This window comes from Hipposideros armiger, unplaced genomic scaffold, assembly GCF_001890085.2.
Source record: "Hipposideros armiger isolate ML-2016 unplaced genomic scaffold, ASM189008v1 scaffold_221, whole genome shotgun sequence".
Classification (NCBI taxonomy): domain Eukaryota; kingdom Metazoa; phylum Chordata; class Mammalia; order Chiroptera; family Hipposideridae; genus Hipposideros; species Hipposideros armiger.
Genome location: NW_017731571.1, coordinates 1,850,999 through 1,877,569, shown reverse-complemented (window position 1 = coordinate 1,877,569; position 26,571 = coordinate 1,850,999). Strand labels below are relative to the sequence as shown.

At 42.0% G+C, this 26,571-nt stretch overlaps 1 protein-coding gene and 1 pseudogene across 4 annotated transcripts; one reads left to right on the top strand and one right to left on the bottom strand.

Annotated features, from left to right (window-relative positions):
* Positions 1–21,553, top strand: MAP3K8 (mitogen-activated protein kinase kinase kinase 8). 4 transcript variants are annotated; one of them, XM_019654406.1, is made up of 9 exons: positions 202–535; positions 795–892; positions 4,619–4,977; positions 11,304–11,471; positions 12,662–12,923; positions 14,392–14,498; positions 18,343–18,495; positions 19,210–19,456; positions 20,409–21,553. In XM_019654406.1, exons 1-9 carry the CDS (start codon positions 288–290, stop codon positions 20,537–20,539), a joined length of 1,773 nt encoding a protein of 590 aa, XP_019509951.1. In that variant the 5' UTR covers positions 202–287; the 3' UTR covers positions 20,540–21,553. The 4 variants fall into 4 exon arrangements, with proteins under 4 accessions (XP_019509950.1, XP_019509951.1, XP_019509953.1 ...); XM_019654408.1 differs by lacking the exon at positions 202–535 and adding an exon at positions 1,227–1,737 and having other exon boundaries at positions 802–892; XM_019654409.1 differs by lacking the exon at positions 202–535 and adding an exon at positions 1,483–1,737 and having other exon boundaries at positions 877–892.
* Positions 21,554–23,787: 2,234 nt separating this feature from the next.
* LOC109389099 (60S ribosomal protein L6 pseudogene) lies at positions 23,788–24,632 on the bottom strand (annotated as a pseudogene).
* Between the last annotated feature and the right edge of the window lie 1,939 nt (positions 24,633–26,571).

Sequence of the window (26,571 nt, the reverse complement as noted above, 5' to 3'; positions counted from 1 at the left end):
TTGTTCTTTCCAGCTCCGCCATTGGGGCGCCCTCTACCACCAGGTTTTCGGGTCCCTAGGTCTAAGGGAAAACGCATAGGTGTTCTCGGCCCTGACTACTCTCCCGGCTCCCAGATGGCGTGGCGATACCGACTCCAGCGCTCGGCGCTGGCTCCTCCCTCATTTCGCCTTCAGCTCCGCCCGGGCACCCCAAGGGCAGACGCGGGGGGGCGGGGGAGGACGGAATTTCCCAGCGCGGGGGCTCCGGCTTCCCCGCAATTCTTTCTGTTTACGGAGAGAAAGGGGAAATGGAAAAGGCGGGGAGGCGGCGGCTGGCGTCCGCTGCGCCACCCCTCGACCGGCTCAGACGCTGTGAGTCAGGGGCCGACGAGGGTGGCCCAGGCTCGCTCGTCCGCTCTGGGGCCCGTCGCCCTGGCTCCAGCCTCTGCCACCGCCGGACCTTGGGGCCTGGGCGCGCCTGGCTCGGGAGGGCCGGCCACCCGCTGCACATCGAGCTGTTGGGGGGCCGCAGCTGGAGCGCTCGGCCTGCGAGCAGGTAACCCAGAGTTTGGGGACTCAGGGGTGTTTTTCTGGTCTCAGCCCTCCTGGGTGCTGAAAGGGAGGGTGCCTCCGGCAGCGGGGAGACTCCGGGGCTAGGGACGGTGGGGGCTCGCGGGCCGCCCTGGAGCCTGCGCTTCCGTCCTTCGCGCGGGTCGCGGCTGCAGCCAGCACAGCTGGAAAGCACCTTGCGCAAGGGTCTCACGCGGTGCGAACTCGCGACTCCGCCCCCTTCCTCCTCTTTCCCGGATCCCTAGCGCGCGAGCAGTGCTGGGCTGGGCAGTGTGCAGAGAAGCAGGCACCCGTGTCACCGGGTACGCCGCCGGGGCGGCTGCACTCTCCCTGCCAACACCCGGTGAGTGCACCTCAGAGGCTGGGGGCCCCGCTATCGCCCGCCCAAATGGTGGGCGCTTCTATAATTTATGAACTCTATAAAAGCTCCCTTAGCCGTTAGGAACTGGGGACTGGGGGGGTTGGGGGGGAGAGGGGGGAGGTGGCAGAGCAGAGAGCCTTTTGAATAGCTGAAACTTAATTTCATGCTTATAACCCGGACGCTGTTCTGTGACTGAAGAGTGAGGATAGCAGGACGCAAATGCTGGGCTTTTGGTCTGAGAATATTGGGGGGGGGGAGTTATTTCACAGATGTTTCCCTATGGCAATGCGATATCAGGACTCCGAAATTCTTTTAGTTCTAGGCGGAGAACAACAGGCTTAGAAGGCAGCGCGGCGTGCACAGAGCTTGGCCCAGAAGTTTACAGGGAAGGTCACAAGCTGTCTTGAAGTGAAACATTGCAATGCCGGCATTTCACTTTTGGGAAGACATACTTTGGTCCAGAATGCAGTACTCCTCATAAGGACAGGGAAAGAAACACTAATACAGCTGATTTTCCTATCTGTGGCCTGAGTTTCATGTATTTGCCAAATAGAATATTAATCTGATTCCAGCAGACACCTGGAACTTCGATGGATTGAGTTCGTGTGCAGTACTTCTGGTAGATGACCCTTAAGGACTTTGTCCCATAAGGAAAATTGGATGATTGTGGCGCCTGGAGGTGTTGAAACAGAGTGGCTGTGCTTCTATACAGCTAGACTGCATCATTCTAGGGCTTTTTGAAAACCAAAAAAATATAATAAGAGATGTGCCCTGAGGAGCAAAGTGCTATCTTGGCAGAAAAATGTTTTCGATGGGAAGTAACACAGGTATGATCATCGTTGTTATGGCAGAAACTGATGGCTGTAATGTTGGCCATTTTCATTCACACTTGCCAGGACACTCAAATTTTGTTTGTGTAAATGAAAGTAGCCAAGACGATGACATTGATGTTTCGGAATAGGATTTCCTCTTAGGTTTGTTGCTGATTTCTGAAATAATTTGAAGCAAATGGTTTTCACTATTTGCCCATCTCTCCATGTCTAAAATTGGCATAGTCATTTTGCTAAGAAGTAGGACTTTTATGAGGATTTTGATTGTAAACCGTATGTAGAAGGGTCTTTATTGCTCAAGTAGAATATAATCCACACTTTTTCTACTGGGTACTGATAGTGAATAACTCAGATATCATTAGCATATTGTTTACTTAATTTAGGCTTGACAGTGCTGAGGCTCTTTGCAGGGGTATTTAGTGGGCAGACTGACTGGTCAGCAGGGTTGCTTTGGGAGCACTGCTTTGCCTGAGAGGGGCCCTGCGTTGCTAAGAAATTATGCTTGGCTCTGACAGCCTCAGTCCTATACTCCTCCAGCTCACCTCCCTTCCTTGCCTGCCTCCCTTTCTCTCCCCTCCCCCACCCTATCATGCCCTGCCCCCACAGAGCAGTTTAGGGATGTGTATATTTAACCTCCTACTTAGATTTTACATATGAATACTTGAGACTTTCTGCAGGAATTAAAAACCATAACCTGTCTTTCCTCTCTGGATCAGCTGACTGACTAGTAAACTATATGGACTTTTTCCTCTTCCTTGAGTCATATTACTACTGGGAACTTTGTTTTCTTTCAAGTCAGCCATTTGATAATTAAGTCCAGCAACCTTGGAACTTTCCAGTCAGTGGGGTCCTACATCAGACTATTTTTGTTTTAACTTCTGTTTTTCAGTAAATTCTACAAGTAGAAACTGCAACTAAATGGCTCAATGAAACCCAAGCCAACGAACGTTCCTCCCTTACCCTGACAAATTCCTTTCATAACTCAACAGGTTCCAAGAGCCTAAATCTCAATCTCTCTCAAAAGTGTACAAGATCTCTGAGCGGGAGCTGTCTTTGCTCTCTAGTTGTAACTGAGGTGATAACAGCCATCAAAGCGTTTCATAGGTTTCTGCCTTTTTCTCTTTGTCACTTGTTGTAGATACAATCTTTAAAACCCAAGAAGGGAGGGGGGAACGGACTAGGTCGCCACATCCCATTTGTAGATAAGAGAGGAGGCCTAATGCAATATCTGCAAAGGCAGGTGGTTGATTCTGTCCTTGTCTCTTTTATGCACATAATAGCAACTACAAATGACACAGCTTATGTACTGTGCACCAGACACTGCACTGAGCACCTTATGTACATGAACTCCTTTAATCCTTGCAACCACCTTGTGAGACAGGTGCTGTTATGATTCTATTTAACAGACAGGAGAAGTTGAGGTGCAGAGAGGCTGAGGTACTTGCTCAAGATCATGCAGATTGTAAAAAAGGGTCCAAGATTTGATCCCAAGAAGTGTGAGTCTGGACGGAATGTCAGACTGCAGGATGCTAGATTGCTTGCCTGAGACACAATTCATACATCAGAAAATGAATGTCAAGTCAGTTAAGGGCACTGAATTACATGGCTCTTTTCTCAAATGAACTTCACTCAGAGGCCAATGGCTGGATGGTGAGTTTCCCAGGTGTCCCAAGGTGGAACATTTCCTGGGGCCTCATACTGGAGCTCCTGGTTGATCAAAGCCTTGGCTTTTTGCACTGACTATTGAATGTGTTAAAGATTTGTGCTTTTAGGGACCTGAAACATCTTTCAGGATGTGCTCTTAGGAGCACAGTAGTTTAAGTAGACATAAATGCCTCCAAATTCTCTTAGGTCTCTTGCATTATTTTTTTTTATGTTTAATTCTTTGGAACATAGTTGTTCTAAAATCCTGAGCATCATTTTTAATCCTTGATTTACCTTCTTTTTCTCATTTACAAGTCCTGAGGTGTAGCACCTGATTTGTATATAAGAACTGAAATATAATTGTGTCTAATGTAGTTAGTTGGCCTTGCTTATGATAGTAAGTATATTGATCTTGCTTATGATAGATTTGGCTTTCCTGGCCTCTTGGTAAGGCCACAACTACTAGAGGGTCATTCATCTTATGTTAAATGAACCTTCTCGGAACCTTGAGATGTGTGTTTTGTACTATAAAAAACTTTGGTCTCAAGAGAGGACAGCTGATTCACAGGTTAAGTGAATCTTCCCCTTTCTCATACTCACTGCTGGTCGAGGAGGGTTTGAGGTTGTCCCCTGTCTAAATGAGCTGTTTAACTCATTTGCATCAGAATTATTCCTGAAACTTGCCCCTATCATTGTCAGTTGGCTTAAATTCAAATCCATTTTACATGCTTCTGTCTTTAGGACCTGAATTTTCTTTGCTAAGTTAGCTCCTGAATTTGCTGAAGTATTTCTTTTGCTTCAAAGTCACCCAAGGCAGAGAAGCCACAGAGACCGCACGGGGGAGGGTTGCCCCCGTCAGGGAGCAGCATGGTTGGAAGTTGTAAGGGGCCTGGAGCCTCAGCAACTCAAGATTCCTGAGCTGCTCTTATTCGTGTTTATGTTTAGTGAAAGTTTATTTGCAGTTGGCTGCTGCCACCAACTCAGCCAGTAAGTGAGTAAGGAGTAAGCTGTCTGGATCTCAGGTTTCCCCTCTGCAAAGTGAGCAAGATGGACTAAAGGGTATCTCAGGTCTCTTCACTGTCTGTCAACTGGAATTCACACACCCTGTAGACACAGAGACCTCATTTTTTTAGACAAAGGCATTTAGAAGCCCAATCGTTTTATGTCAGTTTCCCACTGATTTCAAAAACAAATACAAATATAGTAAACATAGTATTTGTGTTTTCTTTCGCAGACTCTCTGGAAAGGACCACAGTAATGGAGTACATGAGCACTGGAAGTGACAATAAAGAAGAAATCGATTTGTTAATTCAACATTTGAATGTGTCCGATGTCATAGACATTATGGAAAATCTTTATGCAAGCGAAGAGCCCGCGGTTTATGAACCCAGTCTAATGACCATGTGTCAAGACAGTAATCAAAACAAGGAGCGTTCGGAGTCCCTGCTGCTCAGTGGCCAAGAAGTGCCTTGGTTGTCATCGGTCAGATATGGAACCGTGGAGGATTTACTTGCTTTTGCGAACCATATATCCAATGCCACAAAACATTTTTATGGACACCGACGACAGGAATCTGGAATTTTGTTAAATATGGTATGTTTTTTCCTGATCAGTTGAGTGCTGTGTGTTCAGCTTTACCCCTGCAACTTCATTTAATTCAGGGTGGCATTTGAACTTGGTTTAGACTGGCTGCCAGGTATGATTTTTTAAAATGCAGTGTCTGTTAGAATCACATTCACGTTTACAATGTAAATAGAGTCTTCATTAAAAGTTCCATTTAAAGAATTTTAGTAGTAATTCTACAAGTAGGGAATGAAGAATATATTTTAATCTAACAAGTCGTTAAAAAGCTCACTCACCAATTAGGCAGAAGAGAAAGGCTTAATGAGAATCCTTCATCTGAGAGGGGAATAAAGACTTTGTCTTTAATTAATATTTTTGAAGGCTGAATTCTTTGCTCTTCTCTTGTCGCATTTGGAAATGTCACAATATCAACACTGGCTAAATTCAATTTTTGCAGAAATGTAGTCTGTAAGCAGTAAATAGCTATCTACAGATTCACTCTCTTTAATTGGCAAAGCATGAATGACAAATGACATACGTGTTTAGTCATCCCAAGTTATGCAAATAATCCCAAATATCGTGACAACGTTTTGTTGCCACAGTAGTAGATCAGGTGATGTGTTTAGGTATGCTTGAGGTTCTGTCAGCCTCTTAGTATGTCAAAGGTGAATGTAGGTGAGGTGCTGGCTAAAGGTGATCTAATTTTTTAAAAAGAACAGTTTACAAAGGAGTAGGTGGTAACTTGCAAAACATGTTTATCGATGAAAGTGACTCCCTTGCCTTTGATGCATCAAAATGGCAAAATGGCTAATGTAGGGAGAAGGTCAGTGCTAAACAGTAAAATGTCTGGACAAAGTGCTTAATTATTTTGTTTTTGTATGCCACATTCAATCAATTAAAAACAACACAGTAATTTAGGTCAGCTATGTAGTGAATTGTTTTGTTAGAAGCCAGTTGTGTTCAGCTGTAGCTCAATTTGGAGCAAGAATACATTTTGCATAGTTGTAGGACTTGCTTTGGTCTGGATGTACCAAACTGTATTTAATCGCTGATGAAGCACTTTACCTGGAGAATGTCACGTCTGTTTATACATGGGAAGCAGTCGTTTGAACTAAAAACAATACCTGATTTTCTTAGCTAAAATACAGCTGAAGGATTCTGTTTCAAAATAATATGTATGTCTATAATGACAAACATAACCGTTAATGTATTTCTCGCTCTTTTTTAACATATTTATTTGTTGAAATGGGCATTTTAAAGGAAAACATGCAGAGTAAACAAATTACTCTTGTTTTTAAATATGTAGAGACTTACATTTATATTTATATATAATTATATATAATTATATAATATAATTAAATATTACAAGTATATTTCCCCTTGGTCCACCAAACTGATGAGAAATGGGCCGTAAAACTTCATTGGGAATGTACAGAAGGGAATTCAGGGAAATTAGAAGGAATACAAAGAAATAGTTTCCTGGGAGTTTTGGAATAATAATAATAAAAAACCCTAAGACATTAAAAGGAAGTGAAAATTTTATATCAGCCAAGGGTCAGAGTAAAATGTTGTTAGTTCCTGCCATGGAGCCTATAAATGAACAAAGACAAATTTAGGAGAAAATTTAAGAATAGCACACATCATAAGGCAGGGATCTTGAAAACTTCAAAAAGATTTTTATTTTAAAAATGATCAAGAATATCAAATATAAAGTAAGGAGATTTAAAAAACAGAGCAGAATAACAAGAGACCCTTAAAATCCCCCAGGAACATAGACTGCCTCACTGGACAAATCAGCCCAGTGGTCTATGACTCGGGGGACCATGGCCAACTTTCCTGTCACTGACCTTAAGAATCAGATACATCTCTGCGATTGCTAGTAACCTATTGCAGCTCTGTGTTTCATATATAATGGCATAAGAATCATGTCTTTTCATCCCTGATCATAGCTAGTCTGAGATAGGATGATACAGGAGGCACGGTTTTCTCTCAGCTTCCTTTCATTCTCACATCATGGTCTCCTTGGAACCATCTTGGGGTCAAGACCTTTCTCTTCCAACATGGTCCTCCCCCTAATACCTTACCAAAACCTTTCTCTTCTGGGCTTCATTTGCTGCTCTCTGTCTCTCTGCTTTACAAAATGACAGCTAATTATCTACCAAACAGATTGATTCCCTGCTCAGATCTATCTCTAAAATGTACCTATACGTGGACCAAATGCTTTCTTTCGAGTATTCATCCGTTCATTTGCTAGACACAGCTCGAATATCAATAGTATATCAGGTGCTTTTTCAGGTGCTAGAGATACAGTGTTGAATAGTTTGTGCCCTCTGGTATCTTACTGCCTGGTGAATGCAGGAGACAAGTAAACAAGCAATTATAATACAGGGCAGAACCTCCCCATACAACTAAGCTGGGATAGCTGAGGGACCAGTCAGGCAGGGTACCTCGCACAGCCATCATGGTGGGTAGGGTGGACAGGAGATTTTCAGGGAGCCCTCCAAGGCTAAGTTAAGTGAGTGAGAGTCATCCAGATGAAGGGGATGGGGAGCACAGAGTATTCCAAGTGAAGAGAGTAGCATGTGCAAAGGCCTGGAGACATGGTGTGTTCCAGGCAACCAACTACCCAAACACCTGTGGAGTTAATTAGTTAATTAGGGGGTAAGACCAGGAATTACAAAGATATGCTGAAGCATAGGCACATTACATGGTGTTCTCTGTGTGTGTGTGTGTGTGTGTGTGTGTGTGTGTGTGTGTACACGCAAGTGTGTGCTCTTTTCCTAAAAGTAATATTACATAAAGATTCCACCGAATTCCAGCAGGACCCGGGGAAGAATCTTTAGGAGACTAACATAGGAGTTCTTTTGTCTAAGAGTGCTACCAGTTATTTATCATCTAGACCAATTCTTAGCCTGATCTGGGGATGAATAATTTAAACTGGGTTCTGAACACTCAAATCTTTGGTGATTCTATGGGCAGCTGAAGGGCCCAAAGGGCTCGCTCACAGATGTGGGTGTGAGGTGTCGCATGCTGTTCCTCAGGTTAGTCATGGAGTCAGCTTGTCAGGGTTGAAAACACCTTAAAGATACTGACTCAGGCTCTCAGTCTGATGCTTGAATCACCTCATACATCATCTCCACTAATTGGTGGAGCATTTTGGTCTGTAATGAAGAGTTCATCACGTAGTGGGACATTTAATTTCATAGTTGGCCAATTCTGATTATAAGACAGTCCTTTATATAAAACTAAAATCTATCTCTGACTCTTTTTAGTCCTATTTCTACTCTTTGACCACCAAAAGGCATATATGATGAGTCGTGGTGAGGACTGTAGGGCCCAGGAATTAAAGTGCCTGGGTTTGTATCTCAGCTCTGAAATGGATTCTCTGTGTGACCTCTGGCTAGTTATCACACCCCTCTATGCCTCAGTGTATACATCTGTAAAATGGGCAATACTATTGCCCTTACTTTACAGGGTTATTGTTTGAAACAAATGCATGTGACCTGTTTACCCATAGTGAGCGTTGAAAGCATGCAAGCCATTGCAGTAGTTGTTGTATATATTTGTTACTCTCCTTCTTTATGACATCCCTGCCAATATTTTTAAAATTGCATATTCCCCACGTCTTCTCACCTCTTTCACAAACACTTCTAATTGCGTCTGCTACTTCTCTTATATTGTAATGTTTACTTGCATCATCAAACTGGTAGTGCTCTCTGAATGCAGGCCTGTGTCATGCCCGTCTGATAGCCCAGGACATGCACATGCAGTCCATTTGTTGTGTGGTCAGCAGAGTAACACAGGACCAGCTTTGACTCTGTTCTGGATAAAATGCTCTTTTAATGGAGCCCAAGGTCACATCCATTTCATAGCAGCCACATCACACAGGTCCTCTATGGAATTTATTTTTACTGAAATACCTTGGGATATTTCCGAAGTGTCTGCTGTTTCTGGGCCCAGTGTTGTTCAGTATCTATGACAGTGATCTGGATGAGGAAATCGAAACATACTTACAGTGTCTGTACTTGAAAATGGCTTTGATAAGTGGAAGAATTGGCAGAGATAAGCAAGACAGAGATGCATGAGATTATTTGGTAGGGCCCTTAGAAAGAAGAAGAAGAAGGGGAAAAAAACATCTCAAACCCAAATAAGGGAAGGTCTAGGGCAACGGGAAGAACCAGGGACTGTGCAGAACGGCCAACTGGTCAGCACTTGCATATCACACTGTACACTCTGAGGTGGCCATGGAGAACTTGTGGGGCCTTCAGAGGGATTCCCCTGAATGCAGGAAATCGAAAAAGGGGATAAAGGCATTTGCAGGATTTGATCAAAAGAGGAGAAGGCTAAGGCGTGCTCAGTGCCATGTAAATGTAGGCTTTTAATAACCGGGGTTTGAGCATGGCTCAGCTTTAATTATAGCCTCTGGAAGATAACAAGCTCTTATCCAAAGAATAGGGGTGGTGGCTTTGGGTTCAGACAGCCCTGAGTTTGAATCCTGACTCTGTCACTGACTGTGGAGTTACTTAGCTTCTAGAAGCCAGTTTCCACATCTGTAAAATGGAGATAAAAATAGTACTTGCCACGTAGGATTATTGTGAGACTTTGATGAGATAATGTGTTGAAGTACTGAGCCCAGTGCCTGGCCCATAATTAGCACTCAGTATATGGCTGCTATTTTTATTCTTCGTCCTCTTGGATAGAACAAAAGGACATTGGCTCAAACTGTAGTATAACAAATTTCAGTTAAACAAAAGTAAAACTTTCATGAACGTGAGTTAAACACTGAAGTGGATAACAGAGGCTACAGTGCAACTGGATCTATAAATATTTAATAACAAGAAAGGGCCATAGTCAAGTACAGTTGCATGCAGTGAGCATGGTTCTGTCTAAATGTGGAAAGGGACTAAATCCATTGCGTTCTTAGCATGCTGTAAAAAGAGACCTCCAGTAACTTGAGGTGACGCACTTCTTGAAAGGAGGTCATATTTCAAACCAGGAAAGCCTGTGGTCTGTACTTACTCACTTTCTAGGGCTCTGTCTGCATAGGATTCCGCACAGAGGGAGTGCTCGGTAAATATTTAATTTTTAAATTTAGTGACTTCACAGCTATGAGTATTAGAGCTGTTCCCTATTTCATTCTCTAAGAGTGAGCACATCTGTTTGTGGGGAGTGTAGCTAAGATTAGCAATAATGGACACTGAGTGAATAACCCTTACCGGTATAAGAACCGAACCGTTCCCGTAGCAGAGGCATGCGTAGGGCCACCTTCGCCTGAGGATGAACCTTTCCCCACGTGGCCCACAGTCCCCGTCTGCTTTGTCTGTATTTGATATAACTTGATGTCACTTTGATCATTTCATAATCCCCAAATTCATAATCTGAAGTTCTATGATTACTAATTACATGTAAGAAAAACGTGTAGTTTTGAGACACTTTATCCCTTGTAAGGACACTTGAAACATTCTTTAGGCATGTGCTCCAGGCTATACTCCTGTGGCTACCTTACGTATTAATTTGTTTTAATTTTAATGATTTCTCTTTTTAATTTTTTACTCTTTACAAATTGAGATAGGATTGATATGCAGTAAAACACACAGATCTTAAGTATACAGTTTGATGAGTTTCGACAACTGCTATCATCTGCTGCTAATATCTCTTAATTTTTGAGTCAACTGGTTTTGAAATCTCTTATTCTGAGTGTTTGCTCATGAACTCTTGGAGGTCAGGGTTCATCTGCCTCTTGTTCATCACTGCCCCCTCAGCACCAAACACAGTGCTTTGCATACACTATGCACTCAGTAAATATTAAATGAGTAAGTAGATGAGAAATAATCCTGCCCTTAACTTTATTTAGGTAGCACTGTCAACTCATAGGTCTGGCATAACACGTTGTTTTTTAGAATCCTGGATCATCAATTTATTTCCACACTCTCTCTGTATGCATCATGCGTGAGTAACAGCTATGCGGACCAACAGGTTAGCACATTTTAACTGGAAACAAGTCAACATTTAGGCATAGCGTATAATTATGCAATCTTTATTTTCAGCCTCTTGGTCACAGTAGTCATGCTCCCTTAGATAAATCATTTTTAAAGTTCTATTTGGCAATGCGTGACTCCTGAGGAGACGGAAATCTGATCAGGTCTGACTAGGGATGGACGTGTTTCTGTTACATGCTTTCTCTGTCTTGCTGAAACTCTAAATATAGTCTCTGTACACTGTTAGGATTACACACAGTGACACTAATTTCAAACAATGTGCGAATGCAATCTAAAGTAACCAGTTTGTAAAGGGTGGGTCTTAGAAAAGGGTTTTGCTGGAATTCTCACCCTCCCTCATTTTTTATATTGTTGTAGATAATCACTCCCCAAAACGGACGCTATCAAATAGACTCTGATGTCCTCCTCATCCCGTGGAAGCTGACATACAGGAATATTGGCTCCGATTTCATTCCTCGGGGGGCCTTTGGAAAAGTGTACCTAGCACAAGACATAAAGACTAAGAAAAGAATGGCGTGTAAACTGGTATGTACTTTATAACCAGACAACATGCACTGCATGTTTGGCATTGTGGCGTTTGTTTATTTGCATTACTCAAAGCTTGTTAGCCTTTGACTAGATCTTGTCTAAGTGTGCCTTGTCCAAAAGCATCTGTGTTTTATGGATTTGCTTCCTACCATGGGGCCCTTCAACTCCTAAATCTTCCTCAGTGCATAGTTCATTTTAACCTAGTTTGCCCTGATAAAAAAGAAGGTGCTGACTTGGATCATGTCATCCCAGTTGTGATGGGCTGGGGTGGAAGGGCAGTCTCTTGCAGGATCGAATCCAGGTACTGCTCCTTTAATCCCACCCACTGGGAAGGGGGCCAGGCAGGGAAGCAGAAGCTGGGAAAGTTGCAAGGCTTCTCAGGATTGCAGATTAAAGGGCTGAATTTAAATAGGACGATTATTGAAAAGGCCAACAATCATTGTTGAGGCGCCCCCACTTTGGAAAACTGCACACGTCCGATGACTCAGCAATTTTACTCCTATAGGTACACACCCAATAGGCATGTGCACTCGGTCACCGAAAGCTATGTGCTAGAATGTGCATAGCAGCATTATTTGTAATAGTCCCAAAGTGGAAAGTTTCCAGATGCTGAAATGTGGTATATCGTTGGACACAATGCAATACAGAATAGCCAAGAAAATGAATGACTTACAATGATAAGAGTGTAGGTGAATCTCATAATCATTACGTTGAGCCAAAACAGCCAGACACAAAATAAAATCTACAGTATGAGATTCCACTGATATAAAGGCCAAAAACAGGCTAACCCAGTCCATGCTGTTGGAAGTCAGCTTGGTGGGTTCCCTTGAAGAGCAGTGCCTGGAATGGGTCTGCAGGGGGGTCTGGGTGCTGGCGGAGTTCGGTTTCTTGATCTAGATGGTGGTTACGTGGGTGTGTTCAGCTGGTGACTCATTGAGTTTGATACTTAACCAGTTTTACACTTCTATGTCTGTCTTACTTTAAAAGGTTTTTTAAGTGCAGCACAATAAAATAAACTCTTTTGATTTAATGAAACTAAAGTAAAAAATAATTGCTGAATATCATCTCAATCTCTGTTATCATAACATCTGTGGGTGCAGAACCTGCAGACATGGATGGTGGACGGTTTATATTTTGCTCATTATCCTGGGGGTGTGTAGAATCTTACTGGTATTTTTGCATTCTAGATCCCAATAGATCAATTTAAGCCATCAGATGTGGAAATCCAGGCTTGCTTCCGGCATGAGAACATCGCTGAGTTATATGGCGCCGTCCTGTGGGGTGAAACTGTCCATCTCTTTATGGAAGCTGGCGAGGGAGGGTCTGTCCTGGAGAAGCTGGAGAGCTGTGGACCAATGAGAGAATTTGAAATCATTTGGGTGACAAAGCATGTTCTCAAGGGACTTGATTTTCTACACTCAAAGAAAGTAATTCACCATGATATTAAACGTGAGTTGTCTTTGAATATGGACCTTTTTGGCTTAAAGAAACTAGTTAGACAGGAGGCAAATGGGCTCTACCCCTCAACCTGAGAATTGTCCGTGGCGGGGAGCTCACTTTGCACCTTCCTCTATAGAGCTCCTGAAACAACCTTCAAAAATCTAGTCTGGTCACTAGAGCTTTCAAAGTCATAAGGAAGGGAGATTATCCAATTCTGGAATAGATTAGAGACACACATCTATTAAATACTGCCTATGCCTTTGTTACTAAAGCTTTTAAAAGGCTTATTTACTTAAACACACACATACAGCCACATCTTTTTGAGAAACAAATAGCTTTTAAATTTTGAACATCCGTTTGGCAATGGTCCCTTCAACAAGCCTTCACTGACTGCTTTTAAGAGAAAAGGATGATAAGGAAATATGCAAAAGAGAACCACTATGAACCCATAATACCTAATGATAAATTGGACTAGCAAAACTTTTACTGGAAAAAAATGGGTATCTTATTATATTTTGTTTAAGAAAGTGGCTTGATAATAGTATGCTTATATCTTAGAATTTGAAACTCAAGCTCGTGAGCATTCTTGCAGTTTTCTAGCTTTATTGAGATATAATTGACGTATAGTATTGTGTAACTTTAAGGTATATGGTGTAATGGTTTGATATGTGTATATATTGCAAAATGATTGTCACAATAAGGTTAGTTAACACGTTCATCACCTAACATAGTTTTATTTATACACACACACACACACACACACACACACACACACATTTTTTTTGGTGGGAAGAACTTTTAAAATCTACTCTTTTCAATATATAATATGGTATTGTTAACTCTAGTCACCATACTATATGTTACATCCCCAGAACTTATTCATATTTATAACTGAAGTTTCTACCCTTTGACCACATTGCCCATTTCCCCCACCCACTGGCTCTGGCAACCACCAGTCTGTTCTCTGTTTCTGTGAGGTCAGGTTTTTTAGACTCTACATATAAGTGAGACCATACAGTATTTGTCTTTCTCTGTTGACTTATTTCACTCAGCATAATGCCCTCAAGGTCCATCCAGGTTGTCATAAATAGCACAATTTCATTTTTTTTTTATGGCCGAATAATATTACATTGTGCACACACATATATACATACACATATATCCCATTTTTTTCATCTATTTATCTATCAATGGATGCTTAGGTTGTTTCCATGTCTTGGCTGTTATATCTTGAGCATTGTTATCTATGGGTACAATCATTTATATCCACTTTGGCTGAATTCTTAACAGATTTGAAGTGATTTTCACCTAAACTCTCATCCAGATTCATACTCCTCTTTTGAATGTATTATACCCATCTCAGTAGGGAAAGCATTTCAATCTATTCTGATTTGGGACTTATTGTTTTAGATAATGTTTTTATTTTATTTATGGGTATATAGACAATTTTATACTAAAAATTTTCCTCTCTTTATAGCTAGCAATATTGTTTTTATGTCCACAAAAGCTGTTTTGGTGGATTTTGGCCTCAGTGTTCAGATGACTGAAGATATCTATTTTCCTAAGGACCTGCGCGGAACAGAGGTATTCATATTCCCATAAGAATGGTCAATATCTTAAGAGTAAAATATAAAAAATGTTCTAGCATTACTGCAGAAAGGACAAAGAAGGGGAGAAAAACCATTGCATTAAATTATTGTCATTAGAACATATTTAATGGGCACTTGCTTTGTGCCAAGTACTCATTTTAGCAGTTTAAATGAATTCTATTATTTAATCCTCAGAACAATCCTGTTATTGGTAAATACTGTTATTGTAGGCAAATACTTTATGATTCCCGTTTTACAAGAAGGGAGTAAAATTGAAGAGGTTAAAATAAAGTGCCCAAAAGTACTCAGCTAGTTGTAGGCCTGGGACTTGAACCCACTTTTTTCTGAATCTAAGGTCTAACCACTGGGCAACTTTTTAATATAACTGATATATATGTGTATATATTTTCTTAGTATAACTAATATTACTGTTTTGGTGCAATTACAGACATAATTTTCATGGTCATTAATAATATTGAGGAATAACAACATTTTAAGCCTATCTTTAATCCTAGGGAATCTTCTAATAAACCTCAGTAATAAACCTGTTGTAGCATAAATAAATGTTATTGAAGATATAAACTTGTTATAATATTTAACTCACTTGTGAACCAAAAAGAGCAAAACCAAAACAAAACTTTCCTGAATCTAAATGAGATTCAGAGAAATGCATTCATGGGCTTTCAAATAAGATATTTAATTTAACATTTACATTATTAGGCTGAATAGTTGATTCATGTAGCGAGTATCTGTGGAGCATCTGCTATATGGCAGGCCGTTGTGGGTATGAGGGATGGAACGCTGGATAAGACCAATAAGGATCATGGCCTCAGTGGTACTTCAGTAGTCCCCACTCTTTGGTGAAAGGACCTATGTTAAATTTACCTGAACTATTAAAAGACCAACAGTTTAGTTCACAGTTGGTTCTGATGGGCAATGTGGTTGGATGCAACTGAAAAGGTAAATGGGTATAGAAGCTGCTTCCCTGACCCATGTCCACTATTGCAGATGCTTAACTCTCAGCCTCCTAGCCCCATGCCCTTCTTTCTACTGGAAGTGCCCCTAGGAAATGGAGAGAAGGCACTTGGCTACACCTTTGCCACAGGATTACCAGGCCAGTCTTGGTATTCAACCAAATAGTCTATCTAGCTGGTAGATGTATTGCTCTGAACTCAATCACAGTGCCCAAAACAACTATCTTCATTTCAAACCAAGATTCTGTGAGCCTTTTCTTAACTCTCTTAAAGCAAAGACTGTCCTGGGTGGCAGAATAAATTCTTGCTTTTGCTGATATTACTGTAGTTATTCTGGAAAGTACTTGAGAGGATTCTTGGTAGTCATCTTTAAGCAGAATAATATTCAGAAGAGAAAACTAGACTTTTTTTTTTTTTAAGAATGCTTTAGTTCCCAGATCTTAAGACTACTTCACCAAAGCACAAAATCTAATAAGACTTAATGCTTATGACATATTTTCTTTGGAAAATGTTCAGCATATTTTGGCCTTAGTCAGAAATTCAGATAAGTGGCACTCTCCCCTTTTTCCTGGAGCCAGTTTGAGAAACAGACTATTTATGGTATTAAAGATGGAAAATACCTTTTTCTTCCTGGCACTGTGATCAAACTGAACGTTTTGCAATGACTGAAGAAAGACATGCCCTTTCTGGGATTCTCTAGCAGAAAAAAAAAAAATATGCTTGAATAAGAGATAATAGCATAGTGTTTACTCCTGAATAGTATTTAGATGGAGTGATTTTACCACATGTAAATTGCTTTTTATGAAGTGCTAACCTGGCTTTGGTGTTTATAGTTATAAAGTCTTCTAATCAACCTACATTTACTATCTGTATGGTACTCAGGAGCTGAAGTTTAATAATGAGCAATGTTGTGAGGTCACTAGCGAAACCTTTCAGCAAGCTTGTTTTTCCTTCTGGTATTTGAAGAGCCAGTAAGCTAGAATGAGTCAAAGTCAACCATGCAGACTTGCTTTCCATTAGAACTTGTTCACTGGTGATTTTTGATCTCTGCCATATAGCTCACCAGTGCAGACAGTGGTTAACCTGTGTTTGATCTGTCTCAGCATTCATGTTCAGAGCATCATACTGTAACCGTATAACACATATACAGGGTTAATCTGCCACATATTTAGTCTATCGTTTTAGAATTACATAGTGCAGAGAAAGAATAAATAATGAATTTAAATAGCTAATCAGAATCACTTTTATAGCGTGGGCCTTTTAAAAAAGTTTTTATTTTCTTCTGAGCCTGTGTTTGGTCTTACTTTATGTAAGTTAACAGCTAATCATAACATCTAATCATCACATGCATGGACACACACACACACACACACGCATGCACACACGCAGAGAGCCTCTCCCTGGTTCCACCAGGCCTGTTGCAGGCCTGCAGTCATCCAGCCCACAGAGCCCTTGAACAGCACACCCTGCTGCCCTGGCCCTTGGAGCGCTTGAGGGAGCAGGATCTCTGAGTCGTACAGCTCTTGGCGATCTGCCTGAGGTCAGCAGCCAGGTCACCAGGGGGACAGAATGCTGCTGTCCCCAAATGTGCAGTCGCATAGAGCCTGCAGAGCCCTGTGCACAGCTGCTGTGCACAAGGATTTGCCTAATCCTTGTAGTGGTGGGCATCCTCTCCCGTCAGTTAATCCTACCCACTGCTATGATTATGTAATAACTTTTTTATGATATTTAGTAAGAAAGTCCTTCAGGATCTGTCTTCTTCAGGGGAAGTTTGAGAGCAAGGAGCTCAGTTTAGCCTGTTTGCTGAAAGAGAGAGAGAGAGAGAGAGAGAGAGAGAGAGAGAGACAGAGAGAGAGACAGAGAGAGAGACAGAGAGAGTGACAGAGAGAAAGGGAGGAAACATGCCAGCCCAGAAACGGAAGTATGTTGTAGGAAGAAGTTAAGTGGGGTTTGGATGGGGAAACTGGGCAATTTCCCCAGTTTTTGTAAGCCAGTTCTTATTTACTCGGCAGTGTATTCTTGGAACACTTAACCTCCTTTCCCTATTCAAATAATAGATATAAAAATTTCTTAAAGTGAAATATTGTTAATTAGGACATTAACTACTATATGTCAGGACCAGCCATAAATACAGATCATTAAGCACCAGTGTTTGCTCTCTTTTTCTCTTTTTTAAGTTTAGAAACAAACTCTTCTTAGAGAAACTATTTCTAAACTGGCCCTACTTTTCCAGCATTGCCTCATGAAACCAAATAGACCTTACACAGTGTTAACATGGCCTTCAATATTTAGTCACTGGGCTACATAGAAGGTAGATACAAGAAGTACTTCATAGAAATGACTAATTAGGATCACTTTTACAATGCTGCACTTTTTAAACTTCTTTTCTTCTAAGTTTTGGGTGTTAATACCTTGTGGACTTCTGCCACTTTCTATCACTGCAGATAATTAGAAGTTTGGCAATTTAATGACTGACAGTTGAAGTCCATTTGTAGTGTCCATTTAAATATGAAAGAAACTGGTGTTTTAGTAGAAGCATTAAACATACACATTGATCAGAGCTTTGCAGACCTTTTATGAGTGGGGGTCCCAGGTGGGGTCTTGGTTACAGGCCCTCTCCTGCCAGGCCTACCATCTGGTCAGTCTGTGAAAAATCATTCTTTGTCAGGCTGCAGGGACACCTCGGGCCAGAGCTTCCTGGCTCTCTGAGAGTGTTACTCTCCTCAGCCTAAGGAAACACAGCAGTTACGTGCTCTTCTGAAGAGATGAAGTGAGCCGTAGATATGGTACTGGTGGATGAACCAGCTTCCAGAACTGAATTAGGGAAATGGAAACACGTACAAATGTTTTCCGCTTCTTTTTCAGATTTACATGAGCCCAGAGGTGATTCTGTGCAGGGGCCATTCAACCAAAGCAGACATCTACAGCCTGGGGGCCACGCTCATCCATATGCAGACGGGTACCCCGCCCTGGGTGAAACGCTACCCTCGATCAGCCTACCCTTCCTACCTGTACATAGTAAGTGGGGGTCAACCAAGGCTGAGGGGGGATGGGAGCTCCAGCTGCTCAGGAGAGCGGTTCTCCTTCCTGTCACACTCATACCTGAGTGGGGTGATGGTGAACTACTGACCCATGAGAGGCCACTGAAAGTTCTCCCCAAGTGAAGGAAGCCCCACTCTCACAAAGAAAGCATTGCTATTTTAGTGAGAGCTTGCCCAAGTATGTGTTGGACATATATTATATGCTATCCTATTAGATGTGTAATAATAAAATGCCACCTTAGTAGCATCAGAGTAGCATATATCTTTGAGCCAAGGTAGCTGTATATTTCCTTGAACACTTGAAAGAAGAAGATATAAGATGATAGGTCCCCATACCAGCCTGGCACGCAGTGAGATATGCCACTCCCATTTTATCATTGAGAGATTTAGGAGCAGATACGTCACTGTTATGGCACAGTGACCTATGGGCCACTGGTCACATAGAAAGCTGTCACTGTTTATTCAAACCTAGTATGTGTTCTTGAATGCACAGAACCGAAAGATGGGTTTAACTCGGTGTCCTTAGGAAATTAAAGGGAAGCTTTTATCAGGGTATGACTATATGAAGTGTATTTGCTGCAGGACATGAGGTGGGAACTAAATGAATTTCCAGGTCTTGTTACTAGAGTACGTTTCTTGTTGAGGGTATATTTTTATCCCATTGATACTAAGAGGGCTGGTTTGTTCATAGATCCACAAACAGGCGCCTCCGTTAGAAGATATTGCGGACGACTGCAGTCCTGGCATGAGAGAGCTGATAGAGGCCGCCCTGGAGAGGAACCCTAATCACCGCCCCACGGCAGCAGACCTACTAAAACATGAGGCCCTGAACCCTCCCAGAGAGGACCAGCCGCGCTGTCAGAGCCTGGACTCTGCCCTCTTTGAGCGGAAGAGGCTGCTGAGTAGAAAAGAGTTGGAACTTCCTGAGAACATTACAGGTACTGACACCCTGCTATGTGCACCTCGCCTAGCTTCCCTTCTTTTTTTTGTCTACATCAAACTTCTGATGGAATTCATGAAAGCACTTGAAAAAAAAGAAATGAAGTGACTTCTTGAGTGCCATAGTTGTTTGAGAAATGTCAGCAAGAATGTTAGCAAAAGCATTACAAAAAAAAAAAAAAAAGAGAGGCTTATTTGCCAGCAAATCATAAGTTTTCAGTGCAAATGTAGGTAACACAGGCCTTGAGAATTGCCTCTGACTTGCCTTTTCACAAGAGAAGATTATTTGCCTTTAAAAACAAATCAAGCATGACAGTTTTGCTGGTGGCAAAGAGCGGGGTTCTGTTTAAATCAGTTATAGTAAGCCATGCCAGTCCTTGGTCAAAAATATCATGGCACTGCTCTACCCAGATAAAATATTGAGTTTGAAGTCAATTTGCATTTCTGTCTTCCTCTGCTTAAAACCTCTTGGCCAGCGATGAATCTTTCCCATTTAGGAGAATTAGTATGCATTCCAGGAGCATTGAAGATGCATGGAGAAGGGTTTCTATTGGTATTATTAAAATCTGTGGCATTCTTAATCCATGTAGGTCCAAACCCAGATGTCAAGCCTGGAATGCTTGTTTGTATTTCTCTGCTTCTTATCTGATTTTTCTGTGTATTTAAAGAGAACCACCTGGGATGCTGGAAAATATGCCAGGATTTCTAGCTATTTCTTGCCATCATTGACTCTGTTTTGGAACTCTTTTGTGTATATTACATAAACTAGTCCATAGCATTCAGGTCTACATCTGTTTATTAAAACCAGAGCTTGAATGCTGTTTCATTAGGCCCAATGTATTTTTTCTTTCTTTCTTTCTTTTTTTTTTTTTTTTTGCAGAAGAAATGGGTATTTATTTTGAACATGTTCCCTAGCCATGTATTTTATGTTTTCAATGTTCCCTTTTTCAGATTCTTCATGCACAGGAAGCACTGAGGAATCTGAGATGCTAAAGAGACAACGTTCTCTCTACATAGACCTTGGAGCCCTGGCCGGCTATTTCAACCTTGTTCGGGGCCCACCAACACTAGAATATGGCTGATCGATGACATCGTTTGCTCTAAATTAAGACTCAGCATTTATTTCCTGGACACTGTTTCTGCTGACTCTACACAGGGGCTCTGTCTAGTGAATTGTGCCATTTTTTTAGCTGGCAGCATGGGCTCCCATGACTCATGAATGTGACTTCACATGGCTCCTGTGTGTTTAGTTTGTGGAGCTGCCCTGGTACCCACAAGGTCTAAAGGTTCTCATTTCTCAGGCAGTGTGACTCGAAGGAAGTTAAGCGTTCCTCGAAGGATCATTTCTGGTGACTGATTTCATTCACTGTGCACTTTGCTCAAAATTTAAAAAAACCCAAAAAAACACAAATCACAAGGATAATATATTAGCCTAAAATTACTATTCTTGGTTCTAATTTAAGTATGGGAACTTCATTTAATTCAGAATAGCTGTTTTGTGTATATTGGTGTATATTTTATGATAATTCTTTGACCCTTTGTAGGGAGATTCTAGTATAAATTAAAGTCATTATATTTTGGGTGAATAGAGCAACTTGAATATTGTAGCGATAAGCTGAGCTAGTGTCTTAAAAATGGCTAACTGATTAGTAAGGAGCCATCTGACAAAAGGCTACTAGTGACAGGTTCTGTTATGTTCCTATGGAAACATTTTTGTATTGTACATGCTATGCTTAAAACATTTAAAACATGATGTTTTGAATGTGTATAAAACTGTGTAAACCACATAATTTCTGTACATCCCAAAGGATGAGACTGTGACCTTTATGAAAAATAGAAACTTTTGTCAATTCTTAATGATTCTACTTTTGTAATTCCTATGACTCTATTTTCTTTTAAGCCTTTGTAAAATAAAATAGCATACTATGTATGTTTTATATCAAGTGCCTTCATGAATCTTTCTTATACATATATTTTTAACATTGTAACATAATGTAAATATTCCTACTTAAAGTATATTTTTACGTCATGCAAATGAAACCAACACTTTTATCCAGTGTGACTGGTCAAATCAACAGAATAAATTCAGTATTTTGCCTTAATTATTGTGAAGAGTGTGATTCTCAACCCAGATTAGGGGTGGGCTCTAGGGTTGGGATAGAGGTTAGAGGGTAACATGTATCATGAGGAGGCAAAACACCTGAGAGCTTTGCAAATGTGTACACTCCTCTTCTGCTGCTGTATCAAGCTGTTGTCATCTGGACTGAGTTGCGTCCCTTCCGCATGTTGAGGTAGAAACATCATTGTCAGCTACTGGTTCAGGCTAAATGTGATTCTATTTGGTATCTTGTTTTTCTACATTTATACTACCTTGGACTATATGCTTGCATACTCTGGGCCTATTAGTGTTAGCAAGTTAATAACTAACTTGCCTTTGTATAAGGTGAACGTCAATCACATACACCAAATTCTAATGAAAACTGTGGACTGGCAGTCTGATCTGTCCTTCACTGAGGGAATAGCATTACACAGTTTCCCATGTGTTATGCAAAACACTCCAGCCCTGTAATCCTTACAACACACACTTGAAAGATGCATTGTTTCCTCCGCTTTGTTTCGGAGAGGCCGGGGGGTGGGTGGGGGGATCTGAAGCATGGTCGCGTTATGGTCAAGATCACAAAGCAAGTAAAGAAACAGAGCTGGCATTTGAAACCAGGCCTTTTTGACTCCATTGCTCGTGTTCTTTCTCGTACGATGCTGATGTAAGCGATAGACCATAAATGCATCTTACTGCACAGGACTCCCACTGGGATTCAGGTCACTAGATCAGGGCAGAGGTGGGTTTATCATGAAGCTTCTTCCTCACGGCTCCTCACATGCATGGGGGCACCCTTCTGAGGCCCAGTGCCCCCAGTGCCCACTTTCGTATTATCTCTGGTCAGGCCCAACAAAACCTGGATCTAGGTCAAGGTATAAAACTTGTTGATTTTCACGAAAAGTGTAAACAGTCAATATAAACTGAGTTCTAGTTAACAAATTCCACTTGGAGAAAAACATTCCTTTTAAATAAATTGGAGCGCTTGTGGAGAGAATTGAGGATATTTATTTTCTAAGAAGTGATTCCCAGTGGTAATGGCTGAGAAAGTGGCCATGAGAGCTGTAAGGGTAAGTTCAGGGCCGGACTTGTGCCCTGAGCACTTGCTGACCTGGGAAGCCAAGAGTTGCAGCTTGGAAGGAGTCACCTGATAGAGAATCACCATAAGAGAAGGACTGAGGCCCTGAGTGGGTTCTGAGGAAATCCATCACTCACCTCCTTCTGAGAAGGAGAGCAGCAGGCTGCCAGGATTGAGTGTATCAAGGACGGAATAATCACATCCTGAACCTTATTTTGCGCACCTCAATATTCCTCCTTCAGGCAACAAGGTTTCTGATTGTGTAGTGGCTCTGGGATGCATTATGGGAGATAGGTGGGACCTTTCCAAATTGAGCCTCAGAGATCGTCTTGTCTCACCCCTTGTTACATAGGCATGGAGACCTGCTTGCTTGTTGAAGATCACAAGGCCAATGCTAGAGTGTCTTATTATCACAACTCCCCTTGTGTTTGCCTGGAGATCTGCAAAATAGCCTGAAACAGATGATGAAGACCGTCTCCCAGGAATTTGCTGGAGCCAGTGGGGATTTGCACAGCATTGGAGAGATGGTTTTCATCCGGGCACCAGCCGTTGCATCTCTGCCCCTAGCACTGTTTCTACCAGCTGTCTGCCATGTCACTAAGCACTGCAGTGGGGCCTGAAATCAGAGGGACTGATTTCTATCAGCCCCTTGTGTTCCCCTCTGCTGCATGCTCACTGTCTGACTGACTGAAGCCAATTGATCTTTTATTGGTAGCAAATTTCTGTAGTGTAACTCAATATGAAAGCCAGTGTTTTCTAGGGGGCCTGAGGAATTCTTTTTTGTGGTTTGCAATATGATTGGGAATAAAGGTTGCTTGATGCTATGGGTCCAGGGCCAAGCCCTGTGGGCAGTGAGGAGGGAAAGCACCCAGTGGGAGAGCAGGCTGTTTATTTAGTGGGAAATTGAGGCCTTTTGGGGATCTGCTCTGGGCAAAGAACTGTGCTGGCCCCTGCAGGGGACACAAGTAAGAGAGGGTCCTAACCCCTCTTCCTTAGCCACCCCCTGCTAAAAGGAAGCACATTCCATTTTGGAATTATTAGAAGTTTTGGCCAAGCGTTTACCTGCAGTTTTACCTTCTGCCTATGAGCTAGGCTTTTTTTTTTTCCTTTTCTTTTTTTAACAGATAGGGCATTTAATTAGGTTTTACGTAATAAATTTACACCACCAGTTTTTGAATATAAACCTCACTTGTGAGAGCAAACACAAAGCGGAGGTAGCCCTGGAGCTGAGGAACAGCTTTGATTTTGGGCAAAATTTGCGAGCCCACGACTTTCTAATCAACTTTGTGCTGCTCTGTAATCTCGTATTCCTCTGCCTCTGTGTGGAAAATCTCACCCTCCTTGTGTCTGGGCTTACGTGGCTTCTTCTTCTTGAAGTACACATCAGTGAGGTGTTGGGGAATTTTCACACCACTGATACCAATTTTGGTGGAGGTGGTGATGACAGATTTCTGGTGTGTTCTACGCAGAGGAACTTGATTGAGGGACAGAGGTCCAGTCAAAAGTCGCAAGCCACTGCTCATCTGCTTCAGGAAAACCACCCTCTCGCCTCTATGGAACCCAGTGAGGGTGATCAGAATGGTCCCTGGATTGATACCGGCCCCGTGTTCTCACATGCTGACTGAAGGGTTTCTCGCCATAGCTCAACAGCTTTCAAGGCACATCTTCAGTAGGATCGTATCTAGGCATTTTATGAAGTGTAACTACTCAGGTGCCACCATTCTTGTCGCCAGCTGGTTTTGTGACAGTAACAAGAACCTTCTCCTTTTTCTTTTCAATCCTGGGATATAGCTGCTGAAAACTTCCTTTAGGGAACACATAGCTGATCCGGAACATCTGCCAATTCCTCTGACCAGGACAGAGTTTCAGCTGCAGTGGGGCTTCCCCTTCTTAGGCGTCTTGGCCTGGAGGTTACCTTTCTTAACCTTGCCACCGGCATCAGCCTGCTTGCTTCAGGTTTCTTCTCCTTCGTGTCCAGATTCTCTGCTTTTCCATCTGCCATCTTACAAGATCGGAGAGAGCTGGGTTAGACTTTTAAATGTCGATTTAATCTTAAATGCATGAGAAAATGATGATTACAATAACATGGTGTGGGCACCCACATCAGTTCACTTTGGGTCAAAGACAGGAGAGATGCAAAGCAGCTGTATACAAAACAGTTTAGTATTAATCCATATGCACCCTCACCAGTATTTCTGCTCTGCTTTCTCAGGGGAGGGAGTGAGTGTGAAGAGGGCATCATGCAATCATGTTCCTTACTCTGGGGCACAAAGAACCTCAGCCCTGGGAGCAGCAGCTAGCCCCTCAACGTTTGGAGTTTGACTTATCCTTCTGTAAGAACAACAGTTTCTTCCCATGTCATCTGTGTTTAATCTAGATATATGGGAAATCTCTTTTGTCTCACTTCAAAATCAGAGTGAGCTACACCACTCAGTGCTATCACACATGAGAACAAAGTACATGCTTCCTTTATTTTCCTGCTGGGTTAAGTTCTGATTCTTAACCAAATCAGAGACACCTGTCACATCAGACATTACAGAGGTAGAGGTGGTGAAAGCTGGCTTTCTGGCTGCTGATTTCATGAGACCCTGCTACTTCTGGTGACCATGCAATGGAAGCCAACTGGGGAATACAGACACTGGGGTCAGCTAGAGAGTGCGGCATTCTCACGTTTCAACTCCAAGTCTACAGACGTGCCCCGAGTTCGCCTAATGATTGTGTCGCCATACAAATAACACTAAAGACTAGAAAATATATGGACTTGCTCTACAAACGTTGGCTATTATTGTTTTTCTTTAATTCATGCTACATTTTCTCTCTATGAAGCTCTGTCCTACATGAATATAAAGCTTCAGAAAATGGAGATTGTCTTGTGTTTCCTTGATCCACTATAGTAATCCCTTTATAAAGTCTAATAGACTGGACTGTTCTGAACCTAATCTCCCAAGGCATCAAGGAGATGAAAAAAAAGAACGTTTTCAGGAAAAAGAGGGTTAATGGGCACTACTGAAGGCTTGGAGCTAGGAGTAGAGTTGACTTCCGGTTTAGAAGGACTAAGGGGACTATGAGCCCCCAGGCCCTGATGATAATGGAGGATACAGGATAGCAACGCCTGATTCCGACAAGGTCTTCTCTGCACTTTTGAACTTGTATAGAAAGAAAATGGCATAGCCCCACACATACACACCTCCCCTCTTTCTGCCTAGGTATTTCCTCTGCTTGGAAATTTGGGTCTTGCCAAAGATTTGCTTCCAAATAGGACAGAGGGCAAAGTGGTGGTGACTCAGGCCTAGGAGACTCCCTGTACCTCTCACAACTTCCCTGAGTGGACTTATTTGTGAGTCCTTACCAGGATCACCGAGCAAGAAAGCCCTGATTGTTTCTCTCTTAATTAAGTTACATAGGAAAGAAAGAGAAAGAACAAGGTAATTAATTCAGATTTTTCTTACCGAAACCCAAAGTTCCTTTTTCCGTCTGGCCATCAGTCAAGAGCAAACAGAAAGATTTGGCAAGCGCCTTCCTCATTCTCCTCTTCAGCCTCTCGCTCCTGTTCCTGACCACTCCCCACCCCCCACCAGTTCTGCCCTCTGGAAGTAACTGCTGCTAGCAAAGATATCCTATGCATATGCAAGCATATGTGATCATATAACACCATTCTTTATAAAACAACAACAAAATGCACACATGGTAGCATAATTTATATATAGTTTTACATCTTATTTTTTTGACAGACTATTTCCCAGAGATTATGGAAGGACATGTTTTAATAAGAACAATCTTATTTAAACTGAGTTTTGCATTGGTCTTAGGCAAAGCCTCTTCCCCCCAAACCATTTCTGCCATTGGAGGGGGGGAGGGGGCTCTCCTTCTGCTTTTCTTTTCTCCTCTGGAAATTGAGGGGTACAACCAGATGACTTCTCAGTTTTCTTCCAGCCACTGAA

What these genes read in the sequence shown, in the direction of transcription:
- MAP3K8 (XM_019654405.1), top strand. Translation starts at nt 115, where the DNA reads ATGGCGTGGCGATACCGACTCCAGCGCTCGGCGCTGGCTCCTCCCTCA. An exon ending in AAAGAATGGCGTGTAAACTG is followed by an intron (nt 11,472 to 12,661) that starts GTATGTACTTTA and finishes TTTGCATTCTAG; the next exon opens with ATCCCAATAGATCAATTTAA. An exon ending in ACTTCCTGAGAACATTACAG is followed by an intron (nt 19,457 to 20,408) that starts GTACTGACACCC and finishes TCCCTTTTTCAG; the next exon opens with ATTCTTCATGCACAGGAAGC.